Raw genomic sequence first — 27,433 nt, 5'->3', positions numbered from 1 at the left:
CATGGACACAATGTGTGAAGCCCATTGTGGTGTCCCCCGCCGTGATATTGCTGGAATATTGCTAAAAACGACGTAAAACCATACCCACTCACTCACTCAACTATGCCAAAGAAAACATGATTGCATGGACAGCTTATTGCGTTTTCTTTGTTGATAACGTGTTGTGCTTGAGTTCATATACATGAACAAGTTTGGATAAACAGGAAAAAATGCAAAACCAAAACCAAACAAAAACCATAGGAAACAGCCGAAGGACTTGAACTTTGCCAATGTTAACACCGAAACCGGTACGTACGAAACTACATTATAAAATCAGTTAATAACCACACACGATCGAAATATATTTAAAATCACAGGAATACTTGTACAATCACAAATGCACACAAATGCATGTATCTGGCATCAATATCCAAGGCAAAATTGTAAATAGCGAGACAGATTGCAGACAGAGGTTTCCAATATTCCTGGCATAGTACTGATGTAGGCAGGAGTAGGCACGAGTAAGCGGTGCATTTCGCTGTGTAGCGGAACGTCATGTCACATGTAGCGGAACGTCATGTCATAACACCGGACATATATTGGTTTGAATCCCGGTCCGCCCCGACTATGTGTCATAGTTTATCATCAACATCCAGGTGCTCGTGGTGGGTTTAATCAGAGCGGCAACCCTGCATCACCTCGGGCGACCCTCCATATTGGTATGACACACCTACCACACATACATACATACATACATACATACATACATACATACATACATACATACATACATACATACATACATACATACATACATACATACATACATACATACATACATACATACATACATACATACATACATACATACATACATACATACATACATACATACATACATACAAACATACATACATACATGCATACATACACGCATGCATACACGCATGCATACATGCATTCATACACGCATACATACACGCATACATACATACATACATACTGGCATACATACATACATACATACATACATACATACATACATACATACTGGCATACATACACACATGCATGCATACACCCATACATACATACACGCATACATACATACATACACGCATACATACACAAATGCATGCATACATCCATCCATACATACATACATACACGCATACATACATACATACATACATACATACATGCATACATAGACGCATACATACATACACGCATACATACACACACATGCACGCATACATACATAGGCGCATACATACATTCTCGCATACATACATACATAGACGCATACATACATACAATACACGCATACATAAATGCATACATACATACACGCATACATACATACATACACGCATACATACACGCTTACATAAATGAATACATACATACATACATACATACATACATACATACATACATACATACATACATACATACATACATACATACATACATACATACATACATACATACATACATACATACATACATACATACATACATACATACACGTGTAAAGAGATTAAAATAACCATCCCCGGTCGCCACACATCTACTTCGTGTTAGTGTGTGTGTTAGTGTTAGTGTAAAGCAACACACACACACACGTGTACGCGCGCGTGCGTGCGTGCGTGCGTGCGTGCGTGCGTGTGTGTGTGTGTGTGTGTGTGTGTGTGTGTGTGTGTGAGTTAATAACACTGCAAGGTACAAAGATATAAACCCATGCACGCACGCACTACCCGCTCGTACACACGTCAACCTTCGACCCTTAGTCAATGCAGCGGTAAACCGCGATATTGATTGATCTTACTCGCGCAACGTACAACGTACAATGAGAATACATTACTCCTTATATAGTAACCGAAACTAGGACTTTCCAAGAAGCGAAAATAGCAAGTATTTATAGGAGACAAAGTGCCCGCTCTAACTAGTCTGGCGCAAGCTTCGTGAGTTTCGTCGTGTAAATTTTATTTGGACCCAGTTTGCAAGGAATCACAGCCCGAAGACACTCTGACAGACACAATGGGGAGAGCCAAAAAGAGGAACGGCTATTCCACTCCGACGACACTCTCGGCTGATAATACCGGTAAGGATAGGTAAAATCGATATGGTTTATTACATAGAGGCAAACGATTTCGATTGAGTAGTTGTGGTCCATTCGTTCATAATTTGCACATCATAATCCTTGCATGTATGAGACGTAACTGTTATAGGAATCATTTTTCAAATATGTGAACCATTCCCAACGTCTCTAAGCCTAACCAGTAAACTCGTTGCCAACCACACCTGCACATTGGTGACAATGGAATGTCAACGCATTTCATAGTGCCCTATCGGATTACAGTCACAGGTGCACTGGCTGTCAAATAGTTGACCTGCTCATGTCACGACGCCCTGCCGTGTAGCAACCATTGCCAGGGCGGTGAAACGCGGCATGACGTCAATAGATTTCCAGGAATATGGCCTCATGATTCTAAGAAATTATCCACTTGAATCGAACACCCAAGTATTGATTGTGACAATACATTTTGTATGCTGAAGTGTATCTACGAATTCTTATTAACGGTTATCAAATTATGTTGACTTCCCACCCCGCATGATACTGCACTATCTTTTAATATAATTTGTCGGTGAGCTGTCCTGCTCGCCTGGCTCAGCCGTCACGGGTACCCACACATATACCTGTGCATATGTTACAGGAAATATGTATAATCAGTAAATATGTATAATTACTGAAATTTTCAGTAATTATATATAATGTCTGATTCACTCAGGAATTATGTATATTATACATAGTTCCTGAAATTTAAGAAACAAACTTATACATATGTACTGAAATCATTCTGAATTACTGAAAAATTTATATTACTCTTAAAGTCAGTCTGGTTTTCATAGATATGTCTTTATTTTTAGGAACAAGGTACAGCACATTGATTTCATGAATTTTTGTTAAATAAGTATGATTATGTTGTGACTGAACTACACTCAATCTTTGAACCTGCTGTATTTTATCTACCATAAGAAGACATATCTATGAAAATCTGACTGACTTTAAGCGTAATATCAATATTTCAGTAATTCAAATGATTTCAGTAAATATGTATAATTTTGTTTCTTAAATTTCAGGAATTATGTATAATTATTGAAAATTTCAGTAAATAAACACAATTCCTGAGTGAATCAGTCATTATACATAATTACTGAAAATTTCAGTAATTATACATACACTAGATGCCTAAAGACACGTTACCCTCCTACCTTTATGAATTACTGAAAAACTATCAAAGATATGTTAGAAGGTATTAGTTTACAAGAAAGCTTAACAACACAGCTTTATGCAAATCACGAAAACAATTCTCAAATGCATTCATATTTAAGTGAAATGCATCTTTTCAGAAGAGTTAAATTTTCCTGTATTCGTCCATGCCAAAATAAACCAATAACAGTAATTTTGATCTCCAAAAGAAAGGTTGCAATACAATTCTGCTTTGGGAAAATGATAAACCATTTACAGTCACCTTTTGTAAACTATTAAAATAATAATAATAATAGTAGATTTGTATTGCGCTTTTCCATACTTGGATATTATGCTCAAACAACTGTTGTAGAGTTGTAAAATAATCATTCCTATGATTTCAGTCTTTTAAAACATGTTCTGCTGATTTGCATTAGTGAAAACAAGTAAAACCTGTCTTTGATATTGTGAAAAAATGTTTAGGAACATCTAAAAATATCTTTGTTACCATTTTTGCTTGGAAAGTCACATTTTTCCATTTTCTGTTTACACATAGCAATATCAATCGCCAAAACGCAGCAATATTCAAGCAGTATTTACATCCATTTCACATGTAGAATGATTCTATAGGATATAAAGAGAGGCTAGAAGACATGATCTGATACACAAGTACGAGAAATATGCCACGATTAACAGCTGAGGGGAGAGAAAGAGCCTTTGGGATTGTGCAGATGGGGTTGACATACAATGCTGTTGCCAAACGCCCTCGGATGCCACCGTATCACGGTTATAAGACTAATTCAGGGCTTCAGACAGACTGGGGTCACCCTAGACAGACCAAGAAATCGTCCACGCATCGCAACGGCAGCTGAAGATAGGTACCTCCGTCATTAAGGAAGGAGGGTAACGTTTCTTTAGCGTTTAGTGTATTTATTGATTATACATATTTCCTGTAACATATATAAATCTGCACGTTGATGTGTGGGGATCAAATCTATACCTCTTTCACGTGGTTTATCTACCTTGCCATTCACCGAGGACTGTCACACAATTTAGGCGGTCCATCAAATAGCTGTTCATAAATCAAAAACATTGAAACGAAACTCCACTAAGCAGCCACGCATTATCCCTGATTTGAACACTATCGTTTTACACTGACGCTTCTTTTTACCCGAGTTAGCTCCCTTAGACCACCATTGAACAGAAGGCGGTTCAGAAATAGAATCAGTTATTTAAATGGGAGATGAAATAAATATGGAAATGATTAATTCTGAGGAAAGTAGGAGGCGGTTCGCCAAAACATTTTTGTCAATTCATTTAAATATAAGGGTTTTCCTTAATCAGCCTTAATTAGAAAGTCACCAAACAATGCTGCACTACCCCCGTTGTCATTTCATTGTAAACTGTAAGACATTCAACATTGTGCCAAAACTTTATATAAGAAATGCTTCAATTTTAGTTTTCTTATGAAGCAATCTTAATTGCTTTGTATTTTGTCTACAATACAGATGCAACGACATTAACCATTCCGGCCTTATAATTGTGTAATTAACGTAGCTACACGTGCTAATTGGCGTTAAATGTAATCTCTTACTGATTTTTATTCAGTTTCCGCTATTTACAATCGTTCCACAGAGCCAAAAACTATTGTGTCGCCAGAGGAGAGAACAAAAGCCCTAGCCTCGTCCTTCGACGCTGAGGTGCGCCCACTGATAGACCTGGTCGACAAACTACGTGGGTATGGTCTGGACAGAGACATCAACCTTCCTGCCGTCGCCGTCATCGGGGACCAGAGTGCCGGGAAGAGCTCTGTTCTTGAAGCAATCTCTGGCGTTCAACTTCCAAGAGGAACGGGTAAGTTGTGTTTCTGGTCAGGTCGTTACAAAGAACACACCTGCAATGACGTCAAATGGTAAATCAGTATATGGAAAGTACCTATGTACCCTTGTATATAAACTTAGACTAAGCCTGGTTTCACGTGATAACGACATAGAGAACAGAATTATTTGTGGATAGTTTACCAAAAGTTATAAGCTATCCTTCAGATATCTGATACCTCAGGCCAGATTTCCTACAAAGCCCACTGAACGGGTTTGAAGAGGCCAAAGTCCAGCAACTGGAAGAATAACTTGCAAGTAATTCGGTCAGTATGAAGAACGTTAAAAATCACATAATGTTGTTTACAAATATCTTGGATTTCGCGACGTGTATTGACTAGTTAGGTTATGTTCATCTGAAAATTAAAGAACTTTAAGTAAAGAAAAACGCATAGTCTGCATTTGTGTTTGTAGGTATTGTGACAAGGTGCCCGTTGGAGATGCGGATGAAGCACTCAGAGGATGAGGACAAGTGGGAGGGAAAGATAATGTATAAGGACAAGCACGATATGCCCCACGAGGAAGTCATCCTGAACAGAGAGAGTGTTGGAGACCTTGTGCGGAAAGGTTGTATAAACATATTGTTCTGAGTGTGTTTTTAACAGCATTAATTTAAAATTAATTGAATTTATTGAAATTAGATTTATTAAATGCAGTAACAAAAGCTGAGACTGAACTCACGATGTCATTATTTTTCACATAACGCTTATGTAACTGCGATTTTCTGGCTTTGCGTCTGTTCAAATGAGAATCTACAGAGTGTCTAGAGGCTTCTTTTAATTATGTCCCATGCATGTAGCTCAAAAGGAAATGACAGATGGTGCCACGGGAATTAGTGATGAACTCATTACGCTTGAAGTGATGTCATCAGATGTCCCTGACCTGACCGTCATAGACCTGCCAGGTATCGCAAGAAACGCTGTCGAGGGTCAACCGTTTGATATCGAAGCGAGGGTAAGATGTCATCACAGTGATACTCATATTCAAAACATTTAATTCAATCAGGCGAATTATAGTGTACACATTTTCCTGCCGACTGTTATCGAAATTTGATTGAGAACATATTATTTAAAGGATTGTTAAAACATGGGAAGCTATGTGACTATTTATGGCGAAGTGACAATGTAATCCACTGAATCGAATATTATATGAGATGTTTCATTATTTTTGCCATTTTGAACATCTAATCAACCAATCAGAATAATTTTCATATGAATAGTTGCCCATCCTCGCGTCTTCTATCTACATCCGCTTAGCAATAAAAAGAAAAAGGGAATATATCCATTCAAAATTAGTTCAATGTTTAAATTATCAATAATTTACGGCAACAATAATTCAGTTATTTTTACTTTTCAGATTAAGAATATGATCCGTCAATATATTCAACGCCAGGAGACCATCATCCTTGCTGTTCTACAGTGTAATGTGGATATTGCCACGTGTGAAGCGCTCAAAATGGCAAAGGAATTTGATGACGAAGGTGGAAGAACTCTGGGTACGTCATGCCGTTTGGTTTGATTTGTAAAAGGCCGATCTATTTTTTTAAAATTACATTGATGTCTACGTTAGACTATATGCTTTGATATATTTTAAATATGATGATGATGGGTTTAAGCTTTGGTTGTTTTCAGAGCTATAATTACGAACTGATTATGTTTAGTGTATCTTGATGCTTTCGTCTGCAGGGGCGGTGGGGTAGCCTAGTGGTTAAAGTGTTTGCACGTCACGCCGAAGCAAGGAGGTTCGATTCCCCACGTGGGTACAATGTGGGAAGCCCATTTCTGGTGTCCACCGCCTTGATATTGCGGGAATATTGCTCAAATCGTCGTAAAACCTAACTCATTCACTCACTCACTTTCGTCTACAAGTGCTGATTACATGCTTTCGATATGTAGCAAACGGGTAAAATGAATCTCTTCAGGGGTTCTAACTAAGCCGGACTTGCTGGACAAGGGAGCCGAGACCGGTGTTATTAGGATCCTGAACAACATGGAGTTCACACTGTCCAAGGGCTACGTCATTGTCAAGTGTCGAGGTCAGGAGGCTATATCGGAAGGCCAGTCTTTGAAACATGCACTGGATGTAGAAGAAGATTTCTTCAGAAGTCACAGACATTTCAGGTAGTGTACTAATACCAGTAAAATGCGACATATGTCGACTTTGTACATCTAGAATTAAAACACATGTACGGCTTAGAGACGCCAGACCATTATACCTATACCACACTTGGTGTGACTGCACTTTATTGTCTACTTCCGTTTCATTTCGGGTATAACCGGTGAAGGTCCGGGTAAGAATGAACCTTTCGTAACCCATGCTTGTCGTAAGAGGCGACTAACAGGATCGGGTGGTCAGGCTCGCTGGCTAGCTTGACACACGTCATCGGTTCCCAATTGCGCAGATCGATGCTCATGCTGTTGATCACTGGATTTTCTGGTCCAGACTCGATTATTTTCAGGGCGCTGCCATTTACAGAAACACCTGGCGTATTGAAACATTCATTTGATTGAATAAAGAGCTATTGTAATGTTTTCATATTTTCCAGCGCAATGCGACCTTCTCAGTGGGGCATCCCCAACCTATCCGAGCGGCTGTCACGTGAGCTGAAGAAACACATCAAGGTGTGTATAATTTTAGGGGTATATATATCTTCACGCATTTACACACCGTTCCTCATAACTACACTGCCAGGCCTTTAGATTCACTTGACAGTTGAGGACCACGAGCTTTCAATATAAATGATATGGTTAATGAGATCAGCTTTGAAAAGGGACAACCAGTGATCGTAGGATTTCGAAACACAAACCTTACACACCCAAACATTGCACGTGGACTATGGAATTCATTCAACAAGGATTATTCTTGATTTTGATACTTTTCTTAATCCCCCACAGTAACACATAAACAATCTCTTTGTGTTGTTGTTGATTTAATGATATACTTATTCATCAGACTGGAAATGCGTAGGTCGCAGTAAGTCAACAACACAGGTCAAAAGTCGATGAATCTCAAACTTGGCTCCATGAAATGGATCCCAGAGATTCAACCAATTCGAGGTTCATTTCACAGTGCTTAGAAGTTGTCTGCATTTGTCTCATCATTTTCTTCTCTGCGACCACATGTTGTAGAAATTGTTACCGGAACTGAAGGAGGATGTGCGCCGCAAACTCCTTGAGACTGAGAAGCAGTTGCATGATCTCGGAGAAGATCCTCCACAAACAGCCTCAGAGAAGCGTCAGATGGCTCTGCAGGTACATCAGAAAATGGGGATTAACTGCACTCGTAACAATATTCCTGCCATACAAGATAAATTGAGCTTTGTAATTCAGGAATAGACATAAACAAATATTAATAACGAAATAGCCACCTGAAAGGGACAATGCTGTGGAAGGCGTTCCATATACAGTCGGATTTACTGCTACATTTAGCTCAAATGATGTATATACGTAATCTTATAAGTGTAACTAGATTGTTCAGTAAAACAATTTCCTTTATGAAGGAGATACTTTTGACAGATGGTCACCGAGTTTATCAACATAGTCACTGCCTTGACGACTGGACAACGCTGTGATGACTCCAAGTTTCCACCAATAATTAACAATCTCTATAGCGATGCTCGACGGTCTTTCACAGAGCTGATCAAAACCGCAGAAGAGATACAACCGGGTATGTAGATTGCACAATTTGACGTTTAAAAAAACGTTTAAAAATATTTTACATACACGTGAAGATACGGGTTAGAATTGGTCTTCAGTAACCCATGTTTGTCGTAAAAGGCGACTTACGAGATCGGGTGACTTGGTTGACACATCATTGTATCCCAGTTGCGTAGAATGATGTTCATGATGTTGATCACTGGATTCATTATTTAGAGCCATATGGCTGGAATTTTGCTGAGTGCGGCGTTGATCAACAGACCATCCAATTACATAATAGCCGGGCAGAGTTCTATAAAAGTCCTGGGCCTAGATTTTCGAAGCTCTCTTAGCGCTAAGATCGTCGTAAGTTAATGATAATGTATGGCACTTACGACTAAGAGTGCTTCGAAAATCTAGGCCCTGTTCAAGGTTACTCAGGTATGAATACATTCCACATCTGTTCTTTTAAGTAAACAAATAGAAAAAACACACACCAGAGCCCTTGCCTTTGTAAGAGTGCATTTATGTATCATTTAGTAGATTTTCGTTTGTCGAAAAACCTCTTGGTATGATATTTGTCCCGAAGTTCATCAACATGGGCACATCTGTGTTACGGACAAGTTAATGAACTACTCCTCGAAGAGACAGATACATATATTTCTTAAAGGGTGTCGTCCATGCACGAGGTGTATGTGAATCACGCCGATGCAGCCCGCTTGCCCACCAGTCAAACACTGTGTATCTTGCATTAACTTGGCTAGACCATTCGAAACATGTGTCCTTTGATTATATTTGTTTAGGAAATTCTCGTGTGTCTATTCAAATGGTAAGGTTAACCTCGGAGAGGAATACACGGACAGGCATATGCATATATATATTTGTTCTCTAGATACCAAAAATCACAAATTGAGGACCGACCTTCAAAAGAGGATGGAAGCTTCCCGAGGTCGGGAGTTTTGTAATTTTCTGGGCAAATTTGAGCTGGTGGAAAGTTGTGCTCAGGAATACATCTCCAAACTGGAAGAACCTGCACTTCAATGCTTCAGTGACGTCCATAGTATGACGACAGAAATCCTGAAGATTGTAGCTGAAAAATGTTTCGAGAAATTTCCAGATTTTGCACAGAGAGCTAAGGTGTTTAACACATTATTGATTGTAATTCATTCTCTACCGCATGGTTACAAGATATTCGAGTAAGCTTAATTTTTGGTACAAGACATATGTTGTAATGTCATGTTGATAATAATGTTCAAGACATGTTTCACTATTCATTGACCAAATAATGCTTGTTCTGTTTGAACAGTCTGAATTGTATCTCATCTGTTTGCCTTCACGGAGGTTCGTTGAATGTATGAAATGCGTGTCTCATTGGTTTGCCATCACGGAGGTACGTTGAATGTATTAAATGTGTGTCTCATTGGTTTGCCTTCACGGAGGTACGCTGAATGTATGAAGTGTGTGTCTCATCGGTTTGCCTTCACGGAGGTACGTTGAATGTATTAAATGTGTGTTTCTTCGGTTTGCCTTCACGGAGGTAGGTTGAATGTATGAAGTGTGTGTCTCATTGGTTTGCCTTCACGGAGGTACGTTGAATGTACGAAGTGTGTGCCTAATCGGTTTGCATTCACGGAGGTACGTTGAATGTACGAAATGTGTGAGTGAGTGAGTGAGTTAAGATTTAAAGTCACATCGGCAATATTTCAGCCATATCGTGAGTACGAAATGTCTGCCTCACCGGTCTGCTTTCACGGAGGTAGGTTGAATGTATGAAGTGTGTGTCTCATCGGTTTGCCTTCACGGAGGTAGGTTGAATGTATTAAATGTGTGTCTCATCGGTTTGCCTTCACGGAGGTACGTTGAATGTATGTAATTTGTGTCTCATAGGTTTGCCTTCACGGAGGTACGTTGAATGTACGGAAAATATGTCTCATCGGTCTGCCTTCACGGAGGTACGTGGAATGTATGAAATGTGTGCTTCATCGGTTTGCCTTCACGGAGGTACGTTGAATGTGTGAAGTTTGTGTCTCATTGGTTTGCCTTCACGGAGGTACGCTGAATGTATTAAGTGTGTGTCTCATTGGTTTGCCTTCACGGAGGTACGTTGAATGTACGAAATGTATGTCTCATCGGTCTGCTTTCACGGAGGAACGTTGAATGTATGAAGTGTGTGTCTCATTGGTTTGCCTTCACGGAGGTACGCTGAATGTATGAAATGTGTGTCTCTTCGGTTTGCATTCACAGAGGTAAGTTGAATGTATGAAATGTGTGTCTCATCGGTTTGCCTTCACGGAGGTACGTTGAATGTAAGAAAAATATGTCTCATCGGTCTGCCTTCAAGGAGGTACGTTGAATGTACGAAATGTGTGTCTCATCGGTTTGCCAGCACGGAGGTACGTTGAATGTATGAAGTGTGTGTCTGATCGGTTTTCCTTCACGGAGGTACGTTGAATGTACGAAATGTATGTCTCATCGGTCTGCTTTCACGGAGGTAGGTTGAATGTATGAAATGTGTGTCTCATTGGTTTGCCTTCACGGAGGTACGTTGAATGTATGAAGTGTGTGTCTCATCGGTTTGCCTTCACGGGGGTACGTTGAATGTATTAAATATGTATCTCTTCGGTTTGCCTTTACCAAGGTACCTTGAATATACGAAATGTGTGTCTCATCGGTTTGCTTTCACGGAGGTACGTTGAATGTACGAAATGTGTGTCTCATCGGTCTGCCTTCACGGAGGTACGTTGAATGTACAAAATGTGTTTGTCATTGGTTTGTCTTCACGGAGGTAAGTTGAATGTATGAAGTGTGTGTCTCATCAGTTTGCCTTCACGGAGGTACGTTGAATGTATTAAATGTGTGTCCCTTCGGTTTGCCTTCACGGAGGTACGTTGAATGTATGAAGTGTGTGTCTCATCAGTTTTCCTTCACGGAGGTAGGTTGAATGTACGAAATTTGTGTCTCGTCGGTTGCCTTCACAGAGGTAGGTTGAATGTACGAAATGAGTGCCTTATCGGTTTGCCTTCACGGAGGTACGTTGAATGTACGAAATGTGTGAGTGAGTGAGTGATCTAAGATTTAAAGTCACATCGGCAATATTTCAGCCATATCGTGAGTACGAAATGTGTGCCTCATCGGTCTGCTTTCACGGAGGTAGGTTGAATGTATGAAGTGTGTGTCTCATTGGCTTGCCTTCAAGGAGGTAAGTTGAATGTACGAAGTGAATGTCTTATCGGTCTGCCTATACGGAAGTACGTTTAATGTATGAAGTGTGTCTCTCATCGGTTTGCCTTCACGGAGGTACGTTGAATGGATGAAGTGTGTGTATCATCGGTTTGCCTTCACGGAGGTAGGTTGAATGTACGAAATGTATGTCTCATCGGTCTGCTTTCACGGAGGTACGTTGAATGTATGAAATGTGTGTCTCATTGGTTTGCCTTCACGGAGGTACGTTGAATGTATGAAATGTGTGTCTCATTGGTTTGCCTTCACGGAGGTACGTTGAATGTATGAAGTGTGTTTCTCATCGGTTTGCCTTCACGGGGGTACGTTGAATGTATTAAATATGTATCTCTTCGGTTTGCCTTTACCAAGGTACGTTGAATAAACGAAATGTGTGTCTCATCGGTTTGCTTTCACGGAGGTACGTTGAATGTACGAAATGTATGTCTCATCGGTCTGCTTTCACGGAGGTACGTTGACTGTATGAAATGTGTGTCTCATTGGTTTGCCTTCACGGAGGTACGTTGAATGTATGAAATGTGTGTGTCTCATCAGTTTGCCTTCACGGAGGTAAGTTGAATGTATGAAATGTGTGTCTCATCAGTTTGCCTTCACGGAGGTACGTTGAATGTATGAAGTGTGTGTCTCATCAGTTTTCCTTCACGGAGGTAGGTTGAATGTACGAAATATGTGTCTCGTCGGTTTGCCTTCACAGAGGTACGTTGAATGTACGAAATGTGTGCCTAATCGGTTTGCCTACACGGAGGAACGTTGAATGTATAACGTGTGTTTCTCATTGGTTTGCCTTCACTGAGGTAGGTTGAATGTACGAAATGTATGTCTCATCGGTCTGCTTTCACGGAGGTAGGTTGAATATATGAAATGTGTGTCTCATCGGTTTGCCTTCACGGAAGTACGTTGAATGTATGAAGTGTGTGTCTCATCGGTCTGCCTTCACGGGGGTACTTTGAATGTATTAAATATGTATCGCTTCGGTTTGCCTTTACCAAGGTACGTTGAATATACGAAATGTGTGTCTCATCGGTTTGCCTTCACGGAGGTAGGTCGAATGTACGAAATATGTGTCTCATCGGTTTGCCTTCACAGAGGTAGGTTGAATGTACGAAATGTGTGCCTAATCGGTTTGCCTTCACGGAGGTACGTTGAGTGTACGAAATGTGTGAGTGAGTGAGCGAGTTAAGATTTAAAGTCACATCGGCAATATTTCAGCCATATCGTGAGTACTGAAATGTGTGCCTCATCGGTCTGCTTTCACGGAGGTAGGTTGAATGTATGAAATGAATGTCTCATCGGTCTGTCTTTACGGAAGTACGTTGAATGTATGAAGTGTGTGTCTCATCGGTTTGCCTTCACGGAGGTAGGTTGAATGTATTAAATGTGTGTCTCTTCGGTTTGCATTCACGGAGGTACGTTGAGTGTACGAAATGTGTTCCTCATTGATAGTCTTCACAAAGGTACATTTACGTTGAATGTACGAAATGTGTGTCTCATCGGTTTGCTTTCACGGAGGTACGTTAAATGTATGAAATGTGAGTCTCGACGGTTTGCGTTCACCGAGATACGTTGAATGTATGAAATGTACGCACACACTATAAACACGAGGTGAGCGATATAAACCATCATGTTGTACAATCTTTATCATGAATATATTCATCCAGTCAATTTCGTTTTTCTGTCCTATCATATTCGACTTAGCTTTACAATTTGTCATGCAGATTCACAACATAGATTCTGCATGTGTCACATTAGCAATCGTGTCTGAAATATGCAAACGTTCCTCTAAACCGAGCCATCTGCATTGCACGAATTATGTGTGTTTGTTGTTATTTTACGTCACTGTCAGCAATATTTTATCTGGATTTTTGTCGCCAAAGACATATATATCCAAGTGAGATAATTCCGTGGACATACAACTTTCTCTATATTTGATTAGTAGAAGCTTATACAAGGTGAAATGTAAACACATAAAATATGAAGCCTAATTGATGTACATTGAAGCCCAATTGGGTTTAACAAGCACGATAAGAAGAGCTAATGGGTGATTGATATGGACAGACTGATTGGATGCCAGTATTATGATGACTATGATTTACAAGTTTGTGAGTGTGCAGATTGATAGAAGGATGCATAAGTGCATGCATGCACGCACACATACACGCACGCACACACACACACACATGGGTCTGTTTGGTGTTGTCAGCGTTTCTCCACTTTTGCCTCTAGTGCACACTCATGCACACGCACGCATACTTAGAAATGTTTTGGGCCCTTCGCCTATTTTCCTCTTAGTGTGTAGGTTTTTTTAGATGACTCGTGAATGTTCGAATCAGTGTTTATACGATTCACCTTTGTATATTCAGAAGTTTGCTTTCAACTTTCGGGGGTAGATGATTGTCGATGGTTTTCAGCAAGGCGAAACTGCATGCACGGATGTTTGCAATAATTTGGCTGCGGAGGATATCGATGGAATTGTATCCCTGGTTCATCGTATCAAAGCTGTTATGTAGCTGTTTATTTTATCAGATATGCGATTTTGATACCATGTATATGATATCGTAAAATGTATATAATGTTTACATTTTTACATGTTTCAGGACGTTATAATGAAGACGCGGAAAGAGACCAACAGTGAGTGCAAAGACGAAATACAGAGATATTTCAAAATGGAGAATCTGGTGTACTCGCAGGACAAAACCTATGGCGTCGAATTTCGTGAGTGGTCAAATCGAATAATGCAATCGTTCCAATAACAGCCCCATCAGAGCATACATGTATTTATACATTAAGTAATAAATCACTTATCAAAATCTATGTGTTTAAACATTCTCACTGCTCACCTTCTTTAGAATAATATATGAAGGAAATGAGCTTATTAATAAAAAACAACATACGATCTCTAAATCTATATAATTTTTTTATGCCTCTAGACGAATAATATGAGGTACAAATGATTTTACCATTCCTTCATTCGTATTATTTCTGAAGCTTTTGGATCTATTCCTGTGATAACATTCATAATCTATGGTTATGTTCAAAGATGGGGAATGTGAAGGTATAATTCAAGGCCATATTCGTACTCTTCCAGTTTTGTCACTGCCGAAAGCGAAACGCGCGCGCGCGCACGCACGCCCGCACGTACACACGCACACACATATCTGGTTGTGGTACTTGTGTCTGCAAGCCAACGATTTAGAAAGCCACATTCGGTCCATCACAATTTATGAAACTGACTGTAGTCATATTTATCCGCTCTAGGAACAGAGGAGGAGAAGAAACGAAAGGAAGAAGAAGAGGAAAAAGAAACGGAAACAGAAGAACGCGGCAAAATATCACATTCAGATAGGTACTAGCGTATTGATAGGGTTACCATGAAAGAAGGTTTCATTTAAGACATTAGACTGTGTTGTCTGCTTTCACCCTTTCATGTTGATCAAACCAATACATGCAGTGTTGTTATAACATATTTAAATGTAAATGTAGTCACAGTAATACATCTTAAGCATATGGCATTTGTTTAAACACTCTACTCTTGTAATATGTTCCACAGCATGATACTGAATATGCATATAGACATAACTTTCATTTAACTTTTGGATATATACGTCTCGTTTTCCCACGAGTGTTTCATGTTTCAGGTTCAGTTTCTGAAAATGACGAAGAGGTGAACGGTGTTGACAAAGCATTGATGAGTCTTAACTCCTATTACCTGGTACATTGATACGTGGTTTTCGATTTCGATCGCCCTGGGTATTTTTTTCAACATTTGCCAGAGATTTGCCAGTTGGAAATGAAGCATTCTCGTTTCTTTCAATACCTGTTATGTTAAATGTCAACGTTATTCATATGTTAAATATTTTAGTAAATCGCAGGATAGGATATCCGTTCCGCCAGATTTGATACACACTATACTCTACCCTAACAGGAGCTGACGAATTGAAATAATTTTCCCAACACACATATGGGAGGACATTTATGAAATGAATTATTATTATTATCTCAAACAACCCAACCCCCACCCCAGCACCATGATACCTTTTGGTCTGCTGTAATCTGACCGTCACTGTTATTTCCATATGTTTCCGTATGTTTAGGTCATACGATATACCTTTCCTTTAAAAGGCCATGTGTAACATTTCTTAAAAATGTTCCTGTATCCGTTGATGACTAGTTCAAAATATCTTTTCACACTGTCAGCTGCAACAAAGATTTGTGTCAAGTTTGAGGAACACGTATGCATTCCTTTAAATTCAACGCATTTGATAGTTTTCATGAAGTTATTTCATGTAATCAAAGAGAGAGAAGATTGTTTTCTAAATACCAATCCATGTGTACAATTGTTTCAGGTTGCTACACGGCGTCTCTGTGACGTCATCCCCATGATCATACAGCTGCACGTGTTCCGGGAACAGGTCAAGGAAATGCGGATCCAGCTCATGGAAATTGCTTCGGATGAAAGAACCATGGATAATATCCAGGAAGATGCAGACATGGCTTATAAGAGGATTGAATGCAAGTCTCGTCACGAGAGACTGGTTCTAGCGGAAGAAGAGCTGGACAAAATCTAGCGTTCATCAATGTCATTCCTGGCACTTTCATTGTTTCTGTCATATTTATATTGTCTTTGTAATTTCTTTAATTCAAAAACATGCTTTGATACAGTCGCAATCGTACAGAATCGTACAATGCACTTTATTCAAACAACAATGACAAGAAACGACATCTTGTTTTTTCATTGTACAATTGAAAAATGTTCTGGTCAACATATAGCACACAGATTCCAGTTGGGATATTTATTGCTTTTCACGTTAAGGGATATAATAATTGTTGTTTATGTGTTTGTTTAATAACTTTCTTCATTGGATTATGAATTCCTAAATATCAGGGATGTATCAACCAAATCCCGGTTCATGTTCGTATAGTACCATGGAGCCTGAGAATCACACAAACGCCAAAAGCTCTCATATTATTTTCCTGATTTATCCGAAGTATCTGGTGCTTGTTCAGTGACGAGTAATCCTGGTTCAATATATCACATGTAACAACAGAACAGTCTGTATAGCCAAAGCAGTTTGTATCTCGTTTAAATACGAAATCTCTCAAATAACGGATGAAAAATGGTAAATTTGTAATATCTGCTCAAATGAAAGAATTGCTGTGTGCTGATGTTATTCGTCCGTTGTTATTCCGTCCCCGTACGGTGCTACATTTATCACTGTCTGACTAGACAGCACAACACAGTAGCACTGCTACCTGCCATAGAATAAGTTTAAAATGTTAGTCATTTTTTGTTTAAGCATAAACCAAAGCTAGAATTTTCAAGATTTATATTGTAATGTTTGAATAAAAGTTAGTAAACTACTTATTTATAGCATCATATTTATCATTAGTGTGTGCACTTTTACTTTATGCCCGTATAAAAGTAACAAATGTTTACAAGTGCCAAAAGGGTGGAGATAATACACTACATTCGATAAATGGGTAAGGTTTATCGTTTTCCATTGCTTCAGTACACTGTGTGAAGGTTTTGACTGTAGTGTGTTCATTTGTATATTACAAATATATTTGAACCGATGCAACCTGAAAAATATAGAACTATTCTCATACGAATGGATTATTTCGCTGTCCATTTATTATTTGGAAATTGTGTGTGTGTGTGTGTGTGTGTGTGTGTGTGTGTGCGTGCATTCATGGATGCGTGTGATGTATGTATGCATGCATGCATAGTATGCTATAAGCAACAATAACAACATCAGATAATTCATAACAGGTAGCGCCTGTATGAGGGAAGAGTAAGTAATAACAATTAGCACAAGTTACGAAGCCAATATACATTTTTGGTCACCCGAATGCTAATTCAGTGAGCGGATGTCGGTACCTCCTTGACCAGCGTCAGCTGAGCCGTCTTCAGCAGTGACGACGTGTGAACATCCTCTTCTCGGAGACCTTTGGAACAACGAAGCTTCACGTGATTGACTTCACTTAGACGAATTCCAAGGGTTCGAATCAGATAATGTGGTCACCAAATCAGGCTTGAAATGTGGTATTTGTGTAGGTAATAGCGGATAATGGGGTTGTGTAGTTGAATGCGAAGTCTTGATTTTGATCTTGATTATACCTTGTTCTTTGATCATGCAACCGGATCAAACCATTTACCCACACAGAAACAATCCCACTACTTACTGCACGGTTACACGGGCATATAGTACAATAGCGAATTATTCAGCTAGTCGAGGGATTTAACACTGGAGTTAGTTGTTTTGGGTTTTTTAAATTTAAATAAAACAATTCACAATGCACTTTCGCCTACTCTTCTTTACATTTGCCCGACCAAGCGAGTAGCTTTACTTCTCATCATGCTGGCTTTATTATGTGTTCCGTTCTTCCTTCTTCACCTTCACATATTGCAATATGTTAGCCACAATATGTCGCGGCACTATTTAAAACCACAAATCCCTAATGTATAACTGTAACAGAAATGAATCTATCGCCATGTACATGTAGTTGTGAAAAAAAACCATTTTATGTTTGCAAGTATTCTGCTTTTGTGTATATTACACACAGCGCAGTAACATTTCTTTGCGTGTCTGAATATCATATATTCAATTGTGAATACAATGGTGTTATTTGGATCATGTCATGAACCCGAAAGTTTGTCTACAGAGGTGGCTAATAGGGTTGGGTAGACGACTTTCAATAGCTTTGATCAATGATCATAACGTCAGTCACTGAATTTTCTGATCCAGACTCGATTATTTACAGACTGATTTCATAAAGTTGGAATATTACTGAGTGCGACGTTAAACAACGACCAAACAAACACTGAATGATAGACAAACGTACAGGGTGCCGTTGTACAAAACAACCTGAGTGCTAAGATCACTTTTCCCCCTAAGGTTTTAACTTTAGGCTTTTGCTAAGGTTGACGTCCACTTGCATGAATCTACCTTACACTAAGGTAGACTTAGTTAAGGTGAAAATTTCAGGTTGGTCCGACTCGACCCGACCTCAGTATGGCTAAGGTTGGCGCTTCTAGTAATATCAACATGGCTACAACCTTTAGTAATAATTAACTTAGTGACCTTGACACAACGTTACGCCCGTTGCACCTTTCGTCACCCTTACATTAGAAGGTGACTTATCGGCAACGGGAACTCCCTATAGGCCAAGGAATGTGTTCTAGCGCACATTTTCATACTTAATGTAAGGCATAAAAAGGTGAACGTTGCTGGAGAATTGCGCTCGCGCGACCCTATATCTACCTGTAGCCATGAAATGACACTTGAATGTTGAGTATTAAATTTCCTATCCGATGTTATAAATTCAAGTCCAATTACTTATACTAGGCGGTTTGAAGTGTGGTCCGAAATTTTGCTATGCGTCAAAAACCAGTAAATAAAAGCACGGAGCGACGATTTTTTTAATGTTTGGCATCACTTGGAGAAAGTTGCTGTGGATACGGACACTATTCTTTCGTGAGGTTTCGTTCAGTCTGAACCAAACTATCCCAAAACACAGATCCACAGATACGTAATGGCAGTATCACAAATTACAAGATATGTTGACATCATGCGGCATGAGAAATCACCTTATAGCCAAATGGATAGCCTCAACTAGTATGTAGCTTAGTTCTTATTATCTGCTGTGTAGAGGCATTTCACGGTACATTATTAACAGAGTATTATAGATGTCTTCAAATGTAATGAAGGACAAAGAATTACACAAAGTTAGTGGACGCCATAGCTTGTTGTACTGTATTTCGAAACGTCGGACAAAGACAATATTGGCATGCACAAACGCATTCACATTCATATACAAACGCATTCCCGGAAAGACACTAATGCGTCTCACCTTTCCAAGAAGACAGGTAACGAACATTGATCAAAACGAAAGTAGGACACGTTCTTTCCGAGAAGCAGCGAACACATTCAAGTTATACATATACAGTCTGCTTAAAGGTGTTGAGCGCAAGAGACACAGCCCGACGAAACTCTGGTAGATACGATGTCAAGACACAAGACGAAGGGTCGCCGTGATAGTCCGGCGACACCCCCGGCGGACAGAAAAAGTAAGCGATGGGTAGATTTGGTGAACTTTGGTTAACTTAAATGAAATCTAGGTAAATTGCCCGTCATGTTAAATCTCGTGTGAATTTCTTCTAAAGATAATAGGCAAGACATATCGGATAGAATAAGCTTAAAATATCAGCTTAGACAACTATAAAATAGTGGGATCGGGCCAGAACGGCCGCCAATCTATGTATTGCACTGTGGGGTCATATTGACATAGACTGCACTCCATTCACAGTCTACAACATGTCTAACAAGCTGCGTGGTGAAACATGCAGAGCTACGTGCAGCTACCTTCGTCGTCATTAGAATAGCCGTATGATCGATATGCATTTCCTGGAATATGGCTCTATGTTTACAGGTTAATGTCTCTTATGGTGACACTATCAAGTCACTATACGTTCAAGCAGTGTTTGGATGAAAAATGTAATTTCGCTCAAATTGTTTAACTGCCCATGCAGAAACAGCATTGGTCATTGACCAATGAAATTAAAGTATTTTACAAGAAGGTAAGATAAGATTGTATGACAATGGCGGTGTCGGACACTCACTATGATCAGTGTATCATAAAGATAGAGTAAGGAAAAATTGATTATTGTGATTGATAGTTTATGGAATTTGTTTCTACGTTGAGATGTCGTTCACAAAAAGGATGGTTCAAACATCATTAGATTTATATCTTATACATAAACATTTCAAACATGTTATGATAAACCGCTGATTGATAATTGAGCATGGTGTCATATTCATGTCACAGGTATAAATGACAATGCCACTTGACAGCTGATTATCTCACATCACGTGGTCCATCACCCTATTTTCTTGACAGTTGTTATTAAACATGATTGATTAATGGTCGTTAATAATAGTTTTGGACTTCGCTTGAACTATAATGTTGGTGTATTATTTATATTCCGTTCAATATTACCTGCTCGCAGTTGGACCATATATCAGTAAACTAAGGACTGTGCTTCGTGTTAGGTTGGGAAATTTGGACACATTTATATACATATGGAAATTTATTAGGTAACACCCGTACTGAGTAACTTTAAAGTACTGGTGCATAAAATGTGTCAACGATTGCCACACCATATGGATGATAAAGGAGTTAAAGGAGAGTTGAGGAGAAACGAGATTACTAAGATATAATCTGGTCTATTTGAAATCGGCACAGATTTGGAAAATAACTTCCTTTCATGAAAAACATTAAGAATTTCAGCGCCATTCAATGTGAGATGGACATCCTCAAAAGGCTTAAGTAGACATCGCTTGGATAAGATGTCAATGTGTGCCATCAAATGATGAAGTAGGACACAACATCTTAATGTTATAACACGAGAGTATGATGTTAATTCAACGGAATACATTACCTAGCAATGTTCAGTATATTAATATAACACATACGTAGCACTTTTTCAGTGGTTCTAAAGTGTCTTACAGATTTCAAATGTCATTCAAATATTGAAGAAGGTGTTACGAGTTTGATTATGATGATATTGGCATTTTATTTGACAATGTGTTTACATTTGCTAAGATAAAAGCTCAGGGCGTCATACACGCAGTCAATGGAACCTTTAAAAATTGATAGTTAAGGCATGTAGCTTGTGTTTAACATGTACGACATTGGTCATTTTTCTCCCAAACCGTGAATAATGAACATTAAATCAGAAGTGATTACAATTTGTTGTTATAGTAACTGAAGACATGGCATATTCCAGTTTTGAAGTAGTAATAGATTGAAGATGTCGTTATTATTGCAGATACAGACGGGTCGCAATTTGCTTCAAACCTTATAGTGCATTAGACACATTCATCCAAAAGTCTGAAGTAGTGTCATTAAACCGGAGGTGCATATATTTTTGTCATCAAGGTATGATATAGTTGAAGTACTGCTAAAAACAATCCACATTCCTTACTTACGCATGTCAACCTTTCTACAGGAGTAAAGACTTCACATTCCCCAGAGCGAAAAATGAAATCCCTAACCTTGTCCTTCAATGATGAGGTGCGCCCACTGATAGACCTGGTCGACAAACTACGTGGGTATGGTCTGGACAGAGACATCAACCTTCCAGCCGTCGCCGTCATCGGGGACCAGAGTGCCGGCAAGAGCTCTGTTCTTGAAGCAATCTCTGGCGTCCAACTTCCAAGAGGAACGGGTACGTTTCTCAGGCAATTATATACTTTCAGAACAACACGCACACCATGAGACCAAGGAAATGTATGGAAAAAATGTATTGAACGTCCTTCGACAAGTGTTCATCGTACTTGTGTCTTAGATGAAGCATGCTTTTAGAATCTGGGAGAAAAATGAATTGCGATTTTAACAAGTGGTTTACTTGTGGCAAATTTAACGTTTTCATTTGTACTATATGTCATATCACAGAATTTGAAATGCATTAATTCCGATACATGTAGAATAGCGTATGCTACTGCTAAGGCATATGGAGAGTCTTGGACAGCTTTAACCTTCACATACCTGGTGTTGATGCATGTTTGATATCAGTTCTGAAACCACTTGACTCTTGAAACGGAGAGTTTCCATGAATAATCCTGGTTGAGGTGTCTCCAAACATGACTCACAAAATTGCCATCCAACTGGAAATATGGCAAGATGTAAATGTTGCAAATGGAAATACCATTCCTGCCATTTCGACAGTTAGTATTATGAACTATGCAGCTACGCAGTATGGTACATATTATGGAATTGTGACCTAGTTATACGACTTTCAGTGCTATAACATCTAATCTGAAACGTCGTTATTTATGAAGCTGAAATCCTAATAAAATAGCCTTATGTGATTAAAGAATTCTCTGGACAGTTTACTGACAGACTTAAAACTTTGCCAGTTGCGCAGTCATTTCTGCCTCCATTTGTACAATTTATATGAAAGACCCAGTTTGGCCAGGCGATGCTTAATTAAAACAATGTCATGTGATTCCTATATGATGTTACTGTTTTATGTTGTGTGAACCCCCCAAAGATGACTAGATCACTTGGAAATATCGTTCATAACATGATGTTTGGTTTACAAATATTCATTCTTGAATTCTGGATAGGTCGAACAGTTTTATCATCCATGAATGATCTCGGTTATCACTAAATACCACACTCAGATCGTTTATTACCTTTTTTATCGCTGCACTGAGCAATATTCCAGCCAGGTGACCGTGGTCTGTACAGCATAAGGCATAACCAGACAATCAGTACCTGACATAATGAACAACTATCTAGACCCTTTGGGTACCATTACAGCGAGCTTGACATTCTGATGACGTTAGTTGTCTTTTACGACAAACAGGGGTTGCACAAGATCACTTAAAGGTCACAAGCAACGTAAAACACAACTTTGCAGATTCTGATACCTTTTGGTATGGACTTACCGAAACAAATCGTCAAAAATGCAAATTCAACTTATAAAGTTGAAAAATAACGCGATGAAAAAAACCGCGCGAAATCGGAGTTCAAACGTTTCACTAATTTTCCCCAGACTTTTCTGGGGAAAACGGGTTTCAAAAGCTGGGCTGCGCTTATAGCACGTGCGCAGTGAAGAAGGTTGGCGCAGCTTGGAAGCGGTTGTTTGGTGAATACTCGGTGAAGGCTTTGGTGTGAGCTATTTTTCTAATGTTTTGTTGATATCTCACAGGCGCGAGCTTTTTATATGTTATGACAGTAAATTAACTGTTTATATAATTTCATTTGTCTATTTCACCACACGTTCTTCTTACCGAGTCACTTTCTCAGTTCGATACTTAAAGGCAATGCCATTATTTAGCGTTGACAGAATTTCCAACTGTGATATAGATATGTCGTTGTCAGAGACTAAACTCAGTGTCTTGTTTTATTGACATCTGTGTGTCTGCCTGCCTGTCTGCTAATGACAATATTCAATACACAGCTGCTATCACTGACCACATGCAATTTGAACTTAACACCAATCAGGCTATACACCATAAACAAAATGCATTGATTTATGGCCCGAGTTCGGTCTCTGTCACATTATGTAATTACACAGACAGGCAGGTGTGATACTTGAACACATGACATGTTATGATATCTGTTGATTGCAAAATGTTATACACAAAAAATGAGCATGTATTTACAAAACCCAACAGCTCTATATATACACACACAATGACCCGTGAGGGCGGCATCTGCAAATGAACCAGCCGTTACACTTGAGTGCACACCCACCCGCTCTGACTGGGTTCGGTATCCCGGCTGCTTCGTTTCTTGGGAAGTAAACCGAAGTACACAATTTTGCACTTTTGATTTGCGATTGTACGCTTATAATTTTGTTTATATGTTTTTTCCTAACCAGCAATGTATATTATATGTCATGAATAAGTGATAATTGTGTTTTAATTATGTTTGATTTTTTGGTTGCATGTGACCTTTAAAAATCGGACATTTGCCTGTTATCTTACATATTACAATATTAGCATTGAAAAAGAAAAACGCATGTTGTGCATTCGTGTTTGTAGGTATTGTGACAAGGTGCCCGTTGGAGATGCGGATGAAGCACTCAGAGGATGAGGACAAGTGGGAGGGAAAGATAATGTATAAGGACAAGCATGATGAACTCCATAAGGAAGATATCCAAGACAGAGAGAGCGTCGGAGACCTTGTGCGGAAAGGTTGTGAACTATTAAAACGGAGATGATTGTGTACTTGTAATATTATAAATTGAAAAGGAATTTATGTAACAATTAAGAATATTGAATTGTCATTGCCTGTAATGCAAAATAGTTGAATATAATTATAAACATATATTTCGAAAAGAGGCACAAGAACTATCTTCTGATCTATCAGACTGATAAGTTTTGCATTTTGTTTAAACATGAATTTAACCTGAATGAAGGCTCTGTTCTTGATACATGCTGTTGTATAATCTGTACCATGCTTGCAGCCCAGGATGAAATGACAGACTGTGAGAAGGGAATTAGTGATGATCTCATTACTCTGGAAGTGACGTCATCAGATGTCCCTGACCTTACTCTCATTGACCTGCCAGGTATAGCACGAAACGCCGTCAAGGGTCAGCCGGTTGATATCGAAAAGAGGGTAAGACATCATCACACTGTTGTTCATTTGAAAACACTCCATTCTAATTTTACATTTGGAATACAATTTGCAGTGTTCCTGAGTTTGCCTTTTTGTGATCCATTTCTAGCCACCACCTTGTAAAACTACTAATTCAGAAAAGATTATTTTAGTGATTAATTAAAACACAGAAAGGTATCGGATGTGACAATCATGTCAAGCAGGTTTGCGGGAACAATATCAGTTGTTTCATTCTGAGGTAATTATTATCATTATATTTTCAAGTGCACTATGCACCTAGATAATGTTATGAAACACACATCGAATAGGGTGATTTCATAATAAAGAGAAATCACGCGTCCAAAAAGGGTCCATTGTGTGATTCTGACATCATGAAGATTAGCATGCGTTTTGCATGATCTGATATCAGGTGTTGTCGAAAGATGGGAGTATACGTGAGAACTTTAGTTTGGTTGTTAGTTGTATACCATCGCACTAAACAACCTTCCAGTCGTCTCTAACGACAAGCAAAGGTTCTATCCACGATCTTGATAATATTTACAAGGTGCAAGTAACATATACGAAACCAATACAAGTCAAGTGTTTTCTAACAAATCCAGAATACTAGTTTTTTGTGTAAATTATCACTTATGAATTACGGTGCCATTGAATCAGTCAATAATATTTTTTTCAGATTAAAGATATGATCCGTAAATATATTAGACGCCAGGAGACCATCATCCTTGCTGTTCTACAGTGTAATGTGGATATTGCCACGTGTGAAGCGCTCAAAATGGCAAAGGAATTTGATGAAGAAGGTCGCAGAACTCTGGGTGCGTTTTTCCGTTTGGTTTATCGTTTCCAAGTCTGTTTGTAAATACTGGTTGTTTTGCAAATCTCGTTGGTTACTTATGTGTGTGATGATAGCAAGATTTCGATATATTGTAAAATGAATCTAAACAGGGGTTTTAACAAAGCCGGACTTGCTGGACAAGGGAGCCGAGAACGGTGTAATGAGGATCCTGAACAACATGGAGTTCAGTCTGTCCAAGGGCTACATCATTGTCAAGTGTCGAGGTCAGGAGGCTATATCGAAGGGCCAGTCCTTGACAGAGGCACTTGGAGATGAAGACAATTTCTTCAAAGATCACAGTCATTTCAGGTGAACTGCAAGAGATATATCTCGATGTTCCCATATATCTCTGTAATGCCGTCCTGAAAGGCACTAGGCAAAGAAGAGTTCTTGGAAACTCACACACATTTTGGGTAGTGTAATATTCATAATGACGTATATAGATACAAAACGTCAGTGCCATCGTTTATCCGTCTAGATTATCTGCATGAAAATGAAACTAATGGTAAAAACAGATAAATGTACCTCGTCCACACCTGATTGGGGTATGCATGCCCCGCTATGCCAGTTAAACCCGCCACTCTGATAAAAAGTCACGGTTTGTTGCCTACTCGGAAGTAATTTTGGCATACAAGGGCGATAAAGTCAAACAAGGGATGGAACAAACTACTCAGTTACACAATTGTTGCTACTTTTTCGAAATTATGTAATTTTGAAATACTTCGGAAACAATTTAGAAACGTTTTTGTTTGCAAAATCAGTAGGTGTTGGGGGCTACTTTGATGTTCAAACAAGACGAGCGACTCATCTCGACACTGCTCGATATTGAGCTTCTGGAACGCCATCGTATAAACGGTTAAGATGCCAGACCAGTATGTCTGTATCAGCCTATGTGGTCTGCACTCAACTCCCTGCTGGGTGATGGATGTAAATATCAAAACATGACATATGTACTTAAGTTATTTTTCATTTACGTATATACATTCTACCTAATTAGGGATATAAATATGTGCATGTTTCTATATGTTCTAGGTCCTTGAAGGTATCTCAGTGGGGAATCCTTACATTATCATCAAGACTGTCACTTGAGCTGCAGAAGCACATCAAGGTGAGTAACTATGTAAGCGCTTTGTTCGGAATAATACTATATTTTGTGCATTTGCAAGATATATGACACTGAGGCCCTGCAAATACCGATCCACCAATATCTCAACTGTTATGAGGTGACAAGTCAAGTTACAGTGACTTCGGGGATATGAATCATAATTGATATGAATCGTGATCTGTCCTCAGAATTTGAAAATCTGACATCCTCATTAATCCGACAATTTGCTGCTCAACGGACGATGTCAGATTAATGAGACTTGACTGTATATGACACCACCTTTATAGCCATATCCACGTATGGCGTGTCACCACGTCAGTTCAGTAGCTCAAATTCAGAACGAGGCTAAATCCTCGATAGCCGCATAAAAAAAACCCA

General features: G+C 39.1%; 2 protein-coding genes across 2 annotated transcripts; both read left to right on the top strand.

Moving 5' to 3' along the window:
- Positions 1-1,892: 1,892 nt before the first annotated feature.
- Positions 1,893-18,283, top strand: LOC124273895 (interferon-induced GTP-binding protein Mx-like). The gene is made up of 14 exons (XM_046709239.1): positions 1,893-2,086; positions 4,871-5,089; positions 5,527-5,679; positions 5,912-6,066; positions 6,469-6,607; positions 7,034-7,232; positions 7,658-7,733; positions 8,241-8,363; positions 8,628-8,778; positions 9,640-9,884; positions 14,582-14,699; positions 15,243-15,330; positions 15,623-15,696; positions 16,331-18,283. Exons 1-13 carry the CDS (start codon positions 2,023-2,025, stop codon positions 15,633-15,635), a joined length of 1,743 nt encoding a protein of 580 aa, XP_046565195.1. The 5' UTR covers positions 1,893-2,022; the 3' UTR covers positions 15,636-15,696; positions 16,331-18,283.
- A 1,599-nt stretch (positions 18,284-19,882) lies between these two features.
- On the top strand, positions 19,883-27,187 carry LOC124273896 (interferon-induced GTP-binding protein Mx-like). The gene is made up of 7 exons (XM_046709240.1): positions 19,883-20,052; positions 21,994-22,212; positions 24,539-24,691; positions 24,964-25,118; positions 25,792-25,930; positions 26,061-26,259; positions 26,983-27,187. The coding sequence occupies exons 1-7, from the start codon at positions 19,989-19,991 to the stop codon at positions 27,122-27,124; spliced, it is 1,071 nt and encodes a 356-aa protein (XP_046565196.1). The 5' UTR covers positions 19,883-19,988; the 3' UTR covers positions 27,125-27,187.
- Positions 27,188-27,433: the final 246 nt, after the last annotated feature.

Source organism: Haliotis rubra, unplaced genomic scaffold, assembly GCF_003918875.1.
Source record: "Haliotis rubra isolate DU_JTF1 unplaced genomic scaffold, ASM391887v1 Scf1854, whole genome shotgun sequence".
Lineage (NCBI taxonomy): Eukaryota > Metazoa > Mollusca > Gastropoda > Lepetellida > Haliotidae > Haliotis > Haliotis rubra.
This window is presented reverse-complemented; position numbering and strand designations above follow the sequence as displayed.